This window comes from Morone saxatilis, unplaced genomic scaffold (assembly GCF_004916995.1).
Source record: "Morone saxatilis isolate NCDOM2014 unplaced genomic scaffold, NCSU_SB_2.0 Contig22, whole genome shotgun sequence".
Taxonomy (NCBI): domain Eukaryota; kingdom Metazoa; phylum Chordata; class Actinopteri; family Moronidae; genus Morone; species Morone saxatilis.
This window is the reverse complement of record NW_023339785.1, coordinates 6,931,379-6,946,770: the sequence shown is the minus strand read 5'-3', so window position 1 is coordinate 6,946,770 and position 15,392 is coordinate 6,931,379. Positions and strand designations below refer to the sequence as shown.

Here is a 15,392-nt window from a genome sequence, read left to right as displayed (position 1 = left end):
TGTATATACAAAAATATATATATATATATATATATATATATATATATTTGTTAGCTTTATGTGTTTGTCCATTAGAAATTGTGAAAATTAAGTTAGATGCTTCTGCAAATGTGGCTGTTTGGATATTTTTCATATGAATGCTAACATAATACTAACATCCCCTTCAAATCAGGAGCTTCATAATCATAAACCTTTGCATATCCACTTGATCAATTTATTGGAGCAAAATCCAATAAATCTTTGACCAGAGAGACTGGTGCATGTGAAAGTCAGTCTTTCATTCTGCACTTCTGTGTCAGCCATGCTTGATGGAGGGAGATGAAACATTTATAGAAACACACAGACAAAATACCAGGAACCCGAACTGTGTGAGGAGCTGTATGAGAATAATCTGCACTGCTCCATCTCATCTTTTCATTTAATACAGTCAATATTGTTTGACCTCTCCCACAATCTGCCTACATGAGAAAAGAAGCGCTGTATGACAAACATAAACGTGTAATGCAGAATGGATTACCTGTTGGTGGGGTCAATTGTTAGGGAACTTGGTTGCGTCAAGTGTCTTAAAAGAGTCCTTTCATTTTTCCCATTTATATCCATTCTCTTGATTTTTCCCTTTTCTCCACTTGTCCAATATACACTGTTCCAAATCCAGTCCACTGCAAGGCCCGAGATATGTTTGTCAGATGAGTACAGTTTCTGGAACATAAATATTCAAATTAGAATTGTTAATCGAACCCCAGACCAATGCATAATTGTCAAATGTCAAAGAAATACACTTTACATAGTTACATAATCACCCGTCTGTGTGCTCCCCTCACTGATGCTTTGTAGATGACCCCTGTGTGTTTGTCCGCCCAGTAAACTCTCTCTTCTCTGAAATGAAAGTCGAGCAGAATAGAACTTGCCACCCCAGCCACAAGCCTTCTCTGGTTCTTCCCATCAAGGTCCATCCGATGAATGGCTTTACCATGGCCGAATATCAAGAAGGGCTGTGAAGCTTAAAAAAAAAAAAACATCACACGTTTTTCATGAATCTCATGAATTCTTTTAACCTGCTATAACATGGTCATTCCAAAACCCCACATTTGAAAACAAAGGTACATCAGTATTTGCTACTCAGCAGTGCAGTAGCCCCAAAGACGTCCTCCTCACAACAGTATTTATTAGGCTTAGGTATTAAAATTGTAAATAATGCAAAGCAAAGCTTTTAAATAGCCACAACTTTATGTCAGACATTTCTTCCCTTGAGTGATTCATGAAGTGTTTATATCAGTTTAAAATCTCTGCTTAACTATTAACAGTGAATGAAATGCATTACTACAAGCTACAGCTTTCAGGTGTATTTGTACCAGGAGTTGAAGTGGAAAATTATTCAATTATTAGTAGGGCTGCAATTAATAATGATTTAATAATGATTGATTTAATATGCTTATTTCCTCGATGAATCGGTACACTGCCATTCACAATTTCTTAGAAACCATGGCACAGTCTTCCAGTTTGCTTGATTTGTCTGACCAGCAGTCCAAACCCAATTTAATGCCATGTATGAAAAAGAACAGCAGATTTTCTTAATCGCTAAGCCAACGAATATTTATCATTTTTGCTTGAAAATGGTTAATCGATTGTTGTATGAGTAGTAGTAAAATGCAGAGGATCTAGTGTGTTGTATTATCTGTATATCTCCCTTTTTTTCAGCCATAGATTGACTGAATGCTTTACAACAGCATTTATTCATTTCAGTTTTATTTTGCATTTCGTACCAGTGCCAGTGCCAGTCCAGTTAATGTGTGCAGGTTTTTCATGCTGATGAAATCATATTTGCTTGTTCTCAGTTTAACTAAGTGAATCCCAGGGGCCGGTAGGTAACTATGGCAGCATTTAACACCTCAATAGCTGCTGCTTCCCTCTTTGTGTCACACTGCAGTTGTCGTTAAATTTGTCAAATTCTCTGATATAAAGCCTATTCATGGCTGTTAATGGATGAAGTTCAAGGCAGACTCAGCTGGTTCTGGATAAAACATTATCCCCTAGCAACTAATAGCTCTTGCATGATCCGTTGGCTCTAACAATACTCTGCAATGCATGAAGTTAAAGGTTACTTTTTCTAACAGGTTTCTGCTTTAGTACACAAAATGATCACAATTAAGTGGATGAATGAGTGGACATCCATTCCAACATGTCCGTTGCTGGAAACACTGAATTAGATTTCACAACACATAGATGTAGTTTGGAGCCTGTTAAAATGGGCTCTGAGGTGAAAACAAATCTGTGTTTGCTGTATGGATTACTACTGATAGATGGTACTCTGGTCTATCATGGTAATAACACTGTCATGTGCAACCATGGCTACAGCTCTTAACTCTGTGGAATGAAGAAAACAATGAGCAACCAGACAAACAACATAATGAAATGTATGTCCCCTAGATGGCCACTGGTGCTGAGTTGCTAGGAGGCATCCCGATGAATCATTAATTGAAAGGTTCACATGGTGGTCAGCATGATTTTTAGCATGATTCTTGACCTAGTAGTAAACTCAGTTCAATAACTTATTGAGAAAATAGATACTTTAAAACCAACATTTCCCATTTTCCAATAAAAACAAACAAATATTCACTTTTTAAATCTGACAGCAACGTGACACAAAAACAGGTGTTTCCATTGCTCTAGGCAGGCAATATGGACATTGATTTTCCAATTTACATTGTGGTAAAACTTGTTAGGGTGGCTTGAGTGGCCATTGGGATGCTAAGTCATTAAATTGGGTTATTTAATGCAATACTGTTGCTCATCAAAGCAACCAACTGCTTCAGTATTTGAGCTGTGGGTGAATTGTAAACTCTCATCAAGCAACACTGCATACTGACAATAAAGGTTGGGTAATATGACAATGTATAGCATGAGACAGCATTTGTTGAAAGAGATGGCAGCATTCTGTTTATACCAAGTTAACCAGTACTTGTATTTGGCTACAGACAATATCACAAGCTAGAAAAGGGGCTTGAGTAAGATAAATACATTAGGAGCAAAAAGGTGTTTTGTTATCTCATCTTTGGTGTGCTGGGATAGCCATATTTGCTGTTAAAGCCACAGTATGTGCTGCTTCAGGTTGGTAGAATTAATGATAAAATGTCATCCAGGCCCATATCCCTTAATAATGGAGCATGCTATGAGTGAATCACAATAGCTGCTTCCATCATTTGAAGTATGCTGCATGTCGTCAGTCATAACCTACATCCGTTGCATCTCAGGAAACAATCCGCAGTCAGTCCACAATGTAGAGACAGCTACAATACTGTATGAAAAACATTAACATTACAGTTGTTACCCCTGTGCCTTGATGCACATTTAATGATGATTTAATTTAACATTTTTTCACTTGGTCTTTAATAGGTAATTAAAAATGAATTCTATTAACAGTAGACTGAAATGAAATGTGTTATTGGAAGAAATGTTTCATCTATATCGCTAAGCCCTAGGTAGAATGTTATCTAAAAAAGTGAAGTAAAAAAAAAGGAATCTTCCAGACTGCCTTCCATATAAAGGTCCAGGTTCCACCATCTGCACTGATTACCAGTATCCACACTGCTGGACTCAAAGGATGTTGTTCTGTAGATGACCATGACCTTTGACCTATCTGCGGAGTGCACAGAACAGTGACGAGAATTTCTCCATGGTATTGGTTTACGTTCTGCTGAGATAAAGCTACACTCTGCCAATCTGGCATGGCAGTGACCATTCGTGGTAACCTTTTGGACACCAGTGATCACCATCTGTAAGCTTCAACTGATGTTCTTGTGGCATCCCACAAAAAACTTTGGCTCAACTTTAGATACACCCACCCAAGCACAGGCCAGCTTACTGTACCTGCTACAGTGCATTGTATTGTCCACTTTGCAACACACTGTAGAGTGCTTCACTTTTACCTTCTGTTTCTCTGCTGTGACTTTTTGTTGAATGCAGGTTTTTTTTATCACTGAGTACCAGCCAAAAACAGAATAGTAGTTACAGAAGTAGTTGTAATAGTATAGTGGTTACGATGTGTATCCACATAGAGAGGGGAACCTTTGTGCAGAAGGGTGTATCTAGCAACTACAAAAATGATGAATTTTGAATCACTGAAGCAAAAGCCTTATTGAAAAAAGACATACAAACTAGGTTATAAAAAAACTTTGGGTAATCCCAATCCACTTAAAATGAATACAGAAGATTGATGATACAGCCATATATTGAACATAATCATGTTTTAACATTATTTATTTGTGCCTTATGAAAGCAGTTCACGTTCCTGGCCAAACTCCCCTGTGATAATTTAAACTTTACAAGTTCATTAAAGTACCAACTATACCCAGAAGATATACTGTTTTTGATTCTCTTGATTGTCATCTTAACTACATTCTTTGCCAACACAATAAATCTACACAGCAATTTGTAGACACACATGGTTTAAAGACAAAAAGACCTTATATACAGCGGTATCCAGTAGTCTACAGTGCTTTCAACAAGACTTCTGTCAGTATTAATTGAAAATAAAGTTTGGAGAATTGGTCTGGGCAGTAGAGAGTCAACCAAACTTACCCACACAGCTGCTGTTTCTCCCCGCTCGCGATAGGCGTTCATCCCAACATGCTGTACCAAGGGCCAAGACTCCAGAGCTTTGCACCATAAAATAGATCAGAGCTGCTGTGATAGTTGCAGTCAACATAATCCTGCACTCCGTCCTTGCCTCGGGAGCTGCACTTGATCACTTTTTCTCAGGCATTCCCACTAGTAGCGCTGGCGCACAAGAATTCTCCAAAATTAAGCAATGTTTGTTTATGGGCTGTTGGCATCCTTGTCCAAGACAGTGGAGCTTTACATGCCGAAAAATGTCATCTTAAAAAGAGATGTACCCCAATGAAAAGATGGAGTACCCAGAATGAAGAAGATAATACTGCTAGTACAGTGTTCAACCCAAAAAAAAAAATGTGTGTGGGATCCTACTCACTCCCCACTTTGGCCCCCAGGCTGCCAGTCTGTTTTGGAAGCAAAGATTGAAATTCCTGACACCCCCGTGGTAAATTTTGCACATGCTAGTCCAGTATTGGAGCAGGATCTTCCTTAAGCTGCAGTCAGTGTCTTAAGCAGAATTTGGAATATGCAAGAGATGAGGCTGGGCCGAAGAAAGGTCCCACATAATAATAACATCTTACCCTCACTCCACCCCCTGACCCGTGTCCTTTCTGAATGCGGATGGATGTGTCTGTTTGAGACAGAGCTTTTGTGTCGGACAGAGAGAGAGTGGGACAATGACATTACATATAAGGCTATTAGACCGAACACGACCCTGATATATATGTACCTTTGGTACCTTTTTTTTAGACTATAACACAATTCATAAATGACATACAGTACAAGTGTAATTTACACATTCCACAGAAACAATAGACACTCTGTTTTGGATTCTGTGTGTGAATAAGAAGTCAATGTGTCTCCTGTTGAAGTCCGTCTGGCTTCCGGGGGATTCGGTAGAATGAGTAATTTATAGAGCATGGAGGAGGAGTGGAGCAGATTATCCTTAAATTGTTTGTCCTCTTTTTACCCAGGAGAACAGCTAACAGACTCCACGAACCAAAACCTCTATTCATACCCTCCATGACTAGGATATTGTCACCAGTAACCGGCAATAGAAGATTTACACGGCTGAGACAGTCGCTTGTCTCCAGACTAATGTTAGCAGTTTGAAGGGTACTAACCTTTTCCCACGATTTCACAACTGGCAGATAACAATGAAAATGTTAATGTCTACAAGTTTCACTTCATGTGACTCATGTGCTGAATGACAATCACACATGGGTTTGAATCATCAGGTAGAGTGCGTATCTAGGATACAAAGATGTATATTCTCCTGCTGCATTAAATGCAGCCTAATGTCGTTGCTTTCGTAAGACAGATAGTTCCAATCCTTAATTCCAGCTGGTGAGTCCCTTTCAAGAATTTCCAATACAAAGCATTTAAGACTCTATAACTCAAGTCATGCTAACCTTTCATACTTGCCTTCACTCTTCACTCATTCTAACTTCTAGATTTGAATTTGCTACTGCCCAAAATATGTAGTCTGTATTTCTTTTGTAAGATTATTATTGCAATATATTGTTTTATGAATTAGTTCGATTTAATTTGACATATATAAAATATTAAATATTATCCATACTCTGCTACTGAAAACTATTGACCAGGTTTGTCAGGTTAGATATACTGATAAGTGTAATTCAATTTATTTTATGACTTTAGTAAATAATATACTGTACTTTGTGTTTAGGTATTTTTGCTGCATTTAGTGTCAACAAAAATGAGGTAAAATCCTTACAAAGTTAACATTAGGTGCTATGTGATGTTTGCTGTAATTTCAGTAAGTGAAATGGATTATTGCACTGACTTATCAAGCTGTAATGGCTTTGGGCTTGACCTGGCTAGAAGAGCTATGGATAAGTTTGTTTCACATTAACCTTAAGTTAGCTGCCTAATTCCACTTAGTTATCTCTTACGTTACAAAATGGTTCAAGAACCACAACAATCTTTGAGCAATGTCTTTCTCTAGCTTTGTTGTTGTGTACTACATGAGGCCAATTTTCCACTGGACTGCTATAATGGCACCAAGTCAGGGCTGCCAGGAGATTTGTGATGCAACTGTAAAGCCTCTAGAGCAGTGAAATGTCTCACTTCCAGTTTCCCTGTCTGGACTAACTTTTATGGACCACAGTTTAACTGTTTCATGGTTAAACAAGAAATATATTGTATACGTCTGTTCATTGATCTGTTGTTATGTCTCTCTTTTCCCTCTCACTATCCTCCTGGCCCTGTTCCCTCTGAGGGCCATCTATCTCCCTGGCTATCTACCAAGCTATCAATCCATCTATCTGTATTTCCATCGAACTGCTATCATATATGTACATATCTTATCCTTACCAGCCCAGCCCCTCCTTGTCTACCATTAAATCTGTTTGTTAAAACAGCTTGGCTGTTGCCATGATAACAGCACAGCTGGCATTAGAGATTACTTAGTGCTGCAGGCTCATACAGTTGGTGGCACAGACGTATCCATGGGAACAGTTTTGCAGGTCCACTCGTCATCAGGATTTACGGAAGCGTCTGCTCAAATGTTCAGAGAGCGTGACAACTGCGACCCATTGATTTTCAGGATGAACGCGCCTGCTCTTGTTCATAACTGAGTGAACACATGTGATATGTTGTTGTACCTTTTTATGCCCACTTCTATTCATAAATTACATTGATCATACTTTTACCGGGAAGGAGCAACCGTGTATTTTGCTTTTACATGACACATTGTTTGAGTCATAATAGATTATATGCTTTTTTTCAAGCAACTCTTCTCTTTCTTGTGTCTGTGTGTCTACTGAACTACAAGCATCACACACGTATATAGTACACACATAATACCTGGCTCTCTAAAATAGAATGATTATGATTATGTTACATTTTTACACCCAATCATTTTACACACTGTAACGTGTTGTCTTGTTAACAGTCAATCCATAGCTACATTTTCTTCTGTTTTTTCTGTGCTGGACACAGGTGGGTCATCATTTCCAAATATTGATGACATGGTCAACCATTTTAATGATTTATATGCATCTGCTCTACAAGCTGCTGCCTGTCTCAACACCAAATCACTGGCCAATTCATCTCCCTAGATAAATGACATCTGTGCTCTAAAAAGAGAATGTAGACAAGCAGAGCATGGATGGAAAACCTCATGACTTCTTGTTTAGTATGCTTAAATGAAAGACTTTATGATTTTGCTGAATTAAGGATGCACAAACTGCATACTTCAATAATGTCATCACCACAAAGATATTCTCAGATTTCTCTTTGTCTTAAATAACACCAGCATGTCCTCACCTTTGGTGAAGGATTGGGAAAAATATTGTCCTCCTTTTATAAAAAAAAAAAAATTAACAGAAAAAAACATCTATTGTGTCTCCCAGCCTGAACAGCCCTGATACTGAGCCACCTCACACTTGTCCCATCCTGCTAGATCAATTTTCTCCTATTTCTCTGAGAGATTTGATTGCTACCGTTACCCACACTCGGCCTTCCTTCTGCCCCCTTGACATTGTGCCTCTCTGACAGCTTAAAGAAGCCATTAGCGTTATTGGACCATCTTTACTTGCTATTATGAACCAGTCCCTCTTATCAGGCCATGTTCCTGAGATCTTTTAAAGTGGCTGCAGTTCGTCCGCTTCGAAAGAAACTAGCCCTTAACCCTGACATACCTACGAATTACAGACTTATTTCTAAGCTTCCTTTTGCATCCAAGATTAACACCCAATAAGCAATTCCTGCAACTAGTTATGGAAAATTTAATTTCTGATAAATATCAATCAGGCTTTCAAGAAGACAGCTCTTCACAAATACAAAGGGTCACAAATAATATTTTTCAGCAGCTACCAGGGGTCACCAACCTTTTTGAAACTAGCTACTTCATGGGTACTGAGTCATACGAAGGGCTTAGAATCAGATCAGAATCAGAAATACTTTAATAATCCCCGGGGGGAAATTTACTACCAGTTTGATACACTCTTCTGAAATAACAAATTTGCTCAGTTTGCCTTTAGTTATATATTATTATTAATGATTAATTAACTCATCTATGTGAAGACACTGATCACGTTAATGATTTCTCACAATAATTATCAACAATGACTTAACAAGGTGGGAAACAGATAATATCAATATTTTATTTTAATTTTTAGAACAGGCCTGCTGGCTACTCATGTGGTCCTTGGGGGCGACCTGGTGCCTGTGGGCACCGTGTTGGTGACCCCTGAGCTAGACCATGGTAAAATTGCCACTTTAGTTCTTTTAGTTTTGTCCGTGGCCTTTGACACAGTTGATGCTATTCTAATCGTCTGGCTAGAAAATAGGTTGAGATATCTGGTGTAGCACTAAACTGGTTTTCCTCCTATTTATCCAACCGGAAGGTTTTTTTACCCACCGATGAAGGCGTCTCCACCTGATCTTTGACTTGTGGGTTGCCTCAGGAATCAGTTCTTGGAACCATTTTATTTTCATCATGCTTCATCCGGTTACAATTAGTCCACAACTCTGCAGCAAGACTGGCTTACAGTTAAATTTAGGTTTCAATTCAACATCCCCTTCCTGACCTATAAGGCTTTGAATAATCTTGCTCCAGAATATTTTAGTGAGATAGTAATGCCATGTACCTCTGCTAGGTCCATTAGTCTCTCTGAGCAAGGCCTGCTAGTAGTGCCTCACTCAAGACATGAGTGGACTGTGCATTTGCTGTCCTGGTTCTCCAGGGTGTGGAACAGTGTCCGTCTGGGAGTCAGGTCAGCAAGCTCTCTTCGTTTTTTTAAGTCACAGCAGGAGACTAAGAAGAGAGCACTACTGTATACAGTATATGATGTACACTGTGCATTGTGACATTAAGATTTAGTTTCACCTGGGGAACACTAGAAAGAGCACACATTACTAAAACTATGCCTATAAAAACATAACATAGATTTTAAATGTATGAATTTTGGTAGCACTGGAAGATTAAATAATTAGTAAAGGACAGTTATTGTAGTTTTAGTGGCCTTCTATCAAATATACAAAGAAAATGCAGATTAACATACAACAATAATAGTTTCAACAGTTGTTCAATTTATTCAAAAACAAATGTACAACTCTATTTATAGACAAATATATACACAAAGTCATAGAAACAGGCAATGTTTATCAGAGGAGTCATATATTCTATCAAACACACTGACAGTACTTTCTGGTCCGTTAAGGCAACAATCAGCTTGATGCTTAAAGCAACAGTGATGTTGTAAATGTGATGGGAAGTGGATAATGGGTCTTCTTTGACACCATTTAATATTTGTATGTGACACTTTGGCATTAGGTATAAGATAAAACACCACATGCAGCTAACTGACAGGCTCTTTGTATGGTACTATTTATACAAGTTATACAAGTCCAACAAAGGTACCGTGCTGTAGTGGCAACCATTCAAACTCTTTATGAAATGTAAGGCCCAAAAATGAATAAGGACATGAATAAAGATATCAGACAGTCCTTGACTGGTCTGATTTGGTTTGTAACAAAAAAATCTCTTGTTCTTTTGAACAACCTCGAGGGAATGTCTCATGTTAACTACACTTTTTTAAATCATTATATAAATCTTTATAAATTAATAGTTTAAAATTCTGAATAAATGTTACACCATTCAAGACAGTTTCTTTACAGCCCCACTGATGTGACAAAATGGAACATATATATTATAAAGATTTATAAATGATTTTATAGGTAATACTTTATCAGTGTCATAAAAGGCATACAAAGAATATTTCATAAAATGTGTTAGCATGGCGTTTGGACATTGGCCACAGATTCCTGGCGTCAGCAGAGATACTCAGACCGAGAACTGTCACTCTTATAGGTCATCTGGGAGTCGATGCTTGACCTAGAGCACAGCAGCATTCGCTCTGATTCACGAGTCTGTCTCCTTGCCCAAAGCTCGGCTGGATGAGAGTTCAAGTTCCTTTGTTTCATTGAAATTGTCTCAAACTTGACATAGCTCTCTTTTTCAAGCTCTTCTTCATCTAAACTTGTGTTGGGTCCCTTGCAGTACAGAGCGAGAATCTTGTAGAGCAGCAGTGCAATAAGAGGCAAAACCAAAGCACAGGCAATGCCACTTATGATAACGAAAAGCTGGTTCTGACCACCATCTTCTACATTGTCCAGTGTGTAGAAGTCAATGCAAGGATCTTTTCCAGCAGCACTACCTTTTGCTACAAGGCAAACAGAATACCTCATTCCAGATGACAGTCCCTCTAGTAGCACTTTTCCACTGCCAGCATTAGTCTCCACTGTGCTTTTGCTGTCATCCTCATCGTAAGGTGAATATACAACTGTGAGTGGGGCATCATTTGATAACCCATCTGCTGTCCAGAGCAAAACTGCAGTGTCTGATGTTTCCTCTACAATCTTAAGGTCTTTTACAGATTTTGATGCATCAATTTTCTTGCTCTTTTCATCTGCTGCAAGCTTTCGCCCATTACCTCCTTGCTGGATTTTCCCTTGTTTCCCTTTCTGTATAATGTTGCTGGGGGTTGTTTTTGGTTTCTTAGGGGTAGCAGTTGTAGTGTAGGGAGTTGTTGATGTTCTTGGAAGAACTGTGGATGTGATTGTGGTTGAGCTGGGGATGTCCGTTGGGGAAGTAAATGTTGTGCCTTGGCTGGTTGGTCTAATTTCTATGCTAGGGGTCACTGGAGGGATAGTGGTACTGATGCTACCAGCAATCGAGATAGAAACGCTGGCTTCTGCGTTGCCTGCAAAATTCTTTGCTTTGCAACTGTAGTTTCCGGCGTCTTTGTACAATATTCCATGCAAACTCATGATGGACCATCTGACGCCGTCCCCAGGTGACTCCTGGACTGTTAAGTGGAACAATTACACAAAAGTTATTATAGATCAAGTCTAACCAACTCTTGCTGCTCCTGCTTGTTTAATTGTTTAATTAAATATATTATCACCTTGTGGCACAAGTACTACAGACGGTAATGCTTTGTACATACCAGGCAATGAGAATCTACATGTAATATATGAGTTACTAAATGTGCAAATGTCATTGAATTTGAAAATGGAATTGGTTTTGCTTTTCAAAAATGTGTAAACTTTCAAAAGCCTGCGTATCATACCTGTGTTGTTGACTGCTGAGCCATCTGACTTAGCCCAGTTAAGAGCTGGTGTTGGAAACCCTGTGGCGTCACACCGCAGGAGAACATTACTACCCAAAGGAGATGTGATCTTGGTTGCCGAAGTCATGACTGATGGTTTTACACAGTTGTCAAGTTCAGCACGCTGAAAAGGGACACCAGCCAGATTATCTGGTCCACTGCAGGTCAGGAATAGGTCCATCAAAACCACTGGTGTGTTAACCATTTTAGAAAGCTCAATCAGCTTGGAGATTTTACAGTCACAGAACCAGGGGTTATCTTGGATGCCTGAAGATGAAAAGATAAAACAAATTAGGATCATTGTTTGCTGTTTTATACCATTGCAGTGTCAAACACCATCCATTTAAATGCTGTATTACTTTAAAGCATTTTTGTTGATCAATAATGGAAAGAATGGAAGATACAGATGGCAATGTAACAGTAAAGAGGCAAAACAAATTTGTGATATGACTCATTGACATTCAGTTCTAGAAATTTTCAATTGCCTTTCAAATTGCTTTAGAGATTATGGTGTTACAAAGTCATGTTAAAAAAAAACTTTATTAAAGGAGTGAATTACAGTCATGGAAGCAGCTTTAAGGTAAGTTTAAGTGTTGTTTTTTTTCCAACATGGACATATGACTTTAGGGAAGCGTGGAAAACAAAAAATGTAAAATAGTTTGTTAAAGCCAAATTCATGTATGGGGCACAAGAAAACAAACAAACAAATCCTGACCAAACCATAACAATAACCAGATAATGTTGTATACTCTAAATTGAGCTAATCACCATTGCAAACAATGGGTGCCATTATGTTGCATACAAAACAGCAACTGCCTTGAATTTAGCTTTCTCTTTTTTGCTTTGAAATGCACACAATTTTAGGCATAATGACAATGAAATTCACGGGCAATGGAATTGAACCTATCATTACAAATTTCTGTAAACACTTGCTGCGCACAATAGGTAAGCACATGTACTGGTAAATATTAAAGCCCTTTAACCAGATTAGTTTGTCTTAACAGTAGCAAAGCACCTAAGCTGTCTCTGGCCTTCCCACAGTTTGTGGCAACACAGTCTTTCTATTAGCTTTTCTGTTAACATAAATGTCAATAGATCACTAACTACTTAAACACTGTAAAATCCATGTGTCACATTTGTTGTTTGAAGTAAGCATTTTTGTGGTTTAATACAGTCTCTGGACCTAATTAAAACTGAACATTAAGTTCAGTGAATTCTTGTTTTAAGGCCAAAATATATTTAAATTTTTGTTTTATACTTTAAAATATATTTATTTTTAATTTATTTTTTGATAGTTGTCAAATAATTAAAAACAGTAAAGGTGAATATTCCTTTCATATAATACTAATAGCCAATAGGTTTAGGATATGCTAGAGAAGCTGTCATCTGTTAGTGTGTGGACTGTTTCTTTACTAAATCCCTAATCCTGTTTCTCCTTCAGGTAGACCAGTGCACACAGCCAGCTCCTTCAGCATGGATAAGCTAGCTTATACAGCCTATTAACAATATCCCTCCCACTGTCTAACCACACAGATGCTCTGAACAAACTAACATCCAGTCTCATATATGCTAGGCTGATAGAATCTTTAGGAAAATGACATGTTGACATACAGTTACATGCAAGTCTAATAACATCCAACAAAAAATATAATTTAAATAAGAATGGGACAGAAAATGGTTGCTCATAGTGGTACTAGTTGGGTCGCTGAAACGTGTCCTGAGATAACTTCTGTTATGCATTCGGCGGCTATACACAATAAAATTGAATTGAATTGAAAATTGATTAAAATGCTAGACATATTCTAATAAAAACTATAACATTTAGTTTCACTCCACAATATCTTTAAACTCTTTTCACTGCAATGTAGTGTCATAGATTAGACTGTAAGAAATAGACTATTAAAATGGATGGAAGTAAGATTTTTACTGTCTCTACACATACCACATAGTAACAGACTTACTATAAGTATTTGCTTTGACTTTTGACTTTAAAACCTCCTTTTTGAGCCCACTGCCTGAAAAGAAGCCTTTAAAAAACCTCATAATTCCCATCTACATTTTTCTCCCTCCTTGCCCCTGGCTGTTTGTTAGCAATGGAGGACAGGGTTATAAAGAAGTGGCCAGTGGTTCAAGATATTTCAAATGCCCAAATCCTTGTTCTTACACCAAAAAACAAACAAACAAAAACAACCCCCCGCCCCGCCAAACAAATGACATAGCAAGTAGTTGACTCTAAAGGAAGATATTTTTTCTGGAGTTGTTGCAGTTCCTAATCTATGGCCCTGTTTACACCTGGTATTAACATGCGTCTTGAGTGATCCAATCACTGGTGCTCTTAAGTATGTCAGTTCACACCTGCCATTAGAATGCGTGTTCACATGCGTGTCACATACTTGTGATCTGATCTCACTGACCCGCTCTATTTGCAAATAAACACGTATATCTATCATATATTTCCCTTCGCAAAGATTTGGTCTTTGTTTTTAACCTGAATCTGATTAATTCACTATTTATCAGACCACAAATGAGACAAGAATTAGCTTGAATGCCGACCCCCATTGTTTCTGGGGGCCTTGCCTCACTGACTTAACATTCTGTACAAAAACACAACTTTATAAGTTTACTTACTGATTTTGGTGAAACTGGATCATATTTTATGGAGAATATATTTTCCCTCTGATGTCCTCCAGCTGCTCTGCCTCAACTCTGACTAGCTAACTGCAGCTACAGTTGGCAGCAGTTAGCACATGTTGCTGCCATGAGTTTCCTTTATACTGACATATCCACTCATAATTGCCCAACTGTGGATGCATATTATTAGGGAACACTACTGTGTTATCACAAAATAAATTGAACTGAATTGTAAAAAAGCCAGTAACATTTATTTTGTGCTAAAGCTTTAAACACATATTTCTTTTGCATTTTTAAACATCAGGTGTGTCTAACCCTAAGTTTTTACAGTTTTTTGAAATGCACAGAAAGTTATCAGTTCAAAATTGGACAATAATTGTCAGTGTAAAGTAAATTAAAATACATGCTTGTGCAAGATAATAGCAAATGTATTTGCAGCAGTAACTGACTGAGAATAGGTTGGTGAATGTTGAATATTTTGTACTCTTAACTTAAGAAATCACGTAATTATGTTTTTCTTTCTGAGCTACACTACTGCACTACTTCAGTACTTAAGAGCAAGCCCAACTCAATATGAGCAGGGCAGTTTTTTTTTTCTTAAGCCATACAACCATTGCAACCGCAAGCTATTCCACATATTTATATAATATAATTTATAGTCAGTGGTTTCCAAAAAGCCATTAAAAGGACAATGAGAAAAAGTGTAATTTTGGCACCGCAATTGCCTTTAGCCAAAGAGAAGTATGACACTGAATCTTTTGATCAGTTTGAGTTTTGGGTGTTTCAGAATGTAAATGAAGCAACCAACAGTGGGGTTATCATAAATTGTGATAAATGTTCAACAGATCACTGGAAAATATTACAAGTCACAGGTCATCCTGGCTTGAAACAATATACACTGATCAACTATAACATTATGAGCACTGACAGGTGAAGTGAATAACACTGATTATCTGGTTATCATGGCACCTGTCAGTGGGTGGGATATATTAGGCAGCAAGTAAACATTTT

The 15,392-nt window shown here is 37.9% G+C and overlaps 2 protein-coding genes across 2 annotated transcripts in view; both read right to left on the bottom strand.

Moving 5' to 3' along the window:
• egf (epidermal growth factor) overlaps positions 1 to 989 on the bottom strand; it is a 14,236-nt gene extending 13,247 nt beyond the window's left edge. Inside the window, exons 1-2 of the mRNA XM_035669502.1 lie at positions 801 to 989; positions 518 to 699 (exon numbers count right to left, since the gene is read on the bottom strand). Coding sequence (XP_035525395.1) covers positions 518 to 699; positions 801 to 953 — 335 coding nt within the window. The 5' untranslated portion in view covers positions 954 to 989. The remainder of the gene's footprint in view (positions 1 to 517; positions 700 to 800) is intronic.
• Positions 990 to 10,410: 9,421 nt separating this feature from the next.
• The window catches only part of lrit3a (info leucine-rich repeat, immunoglobulin-like and transmembrane domains 3a), a 6,498-nt gene continuing 1,516 nt past the window's right edge, over positions 10,411 to 15,392 (bottom strand). Inside the window, exons 2-3 of the mRNA XM_035669767.1 lie at positions 11,712 to 12,017; positions 10,411 to 11,447 (exon numbers count right to left, since the gene is read on the bottom strand). Of these exons, the coding sequence (XP_035525660.1) occupies positions 10,411 to 11,447; positions 11,712 to 12,017 (1,343 nt within the window). The remainder of the gene's footprint in view (positions 11,448 to 11,711; positions 12,018 to 15,392) is intronic.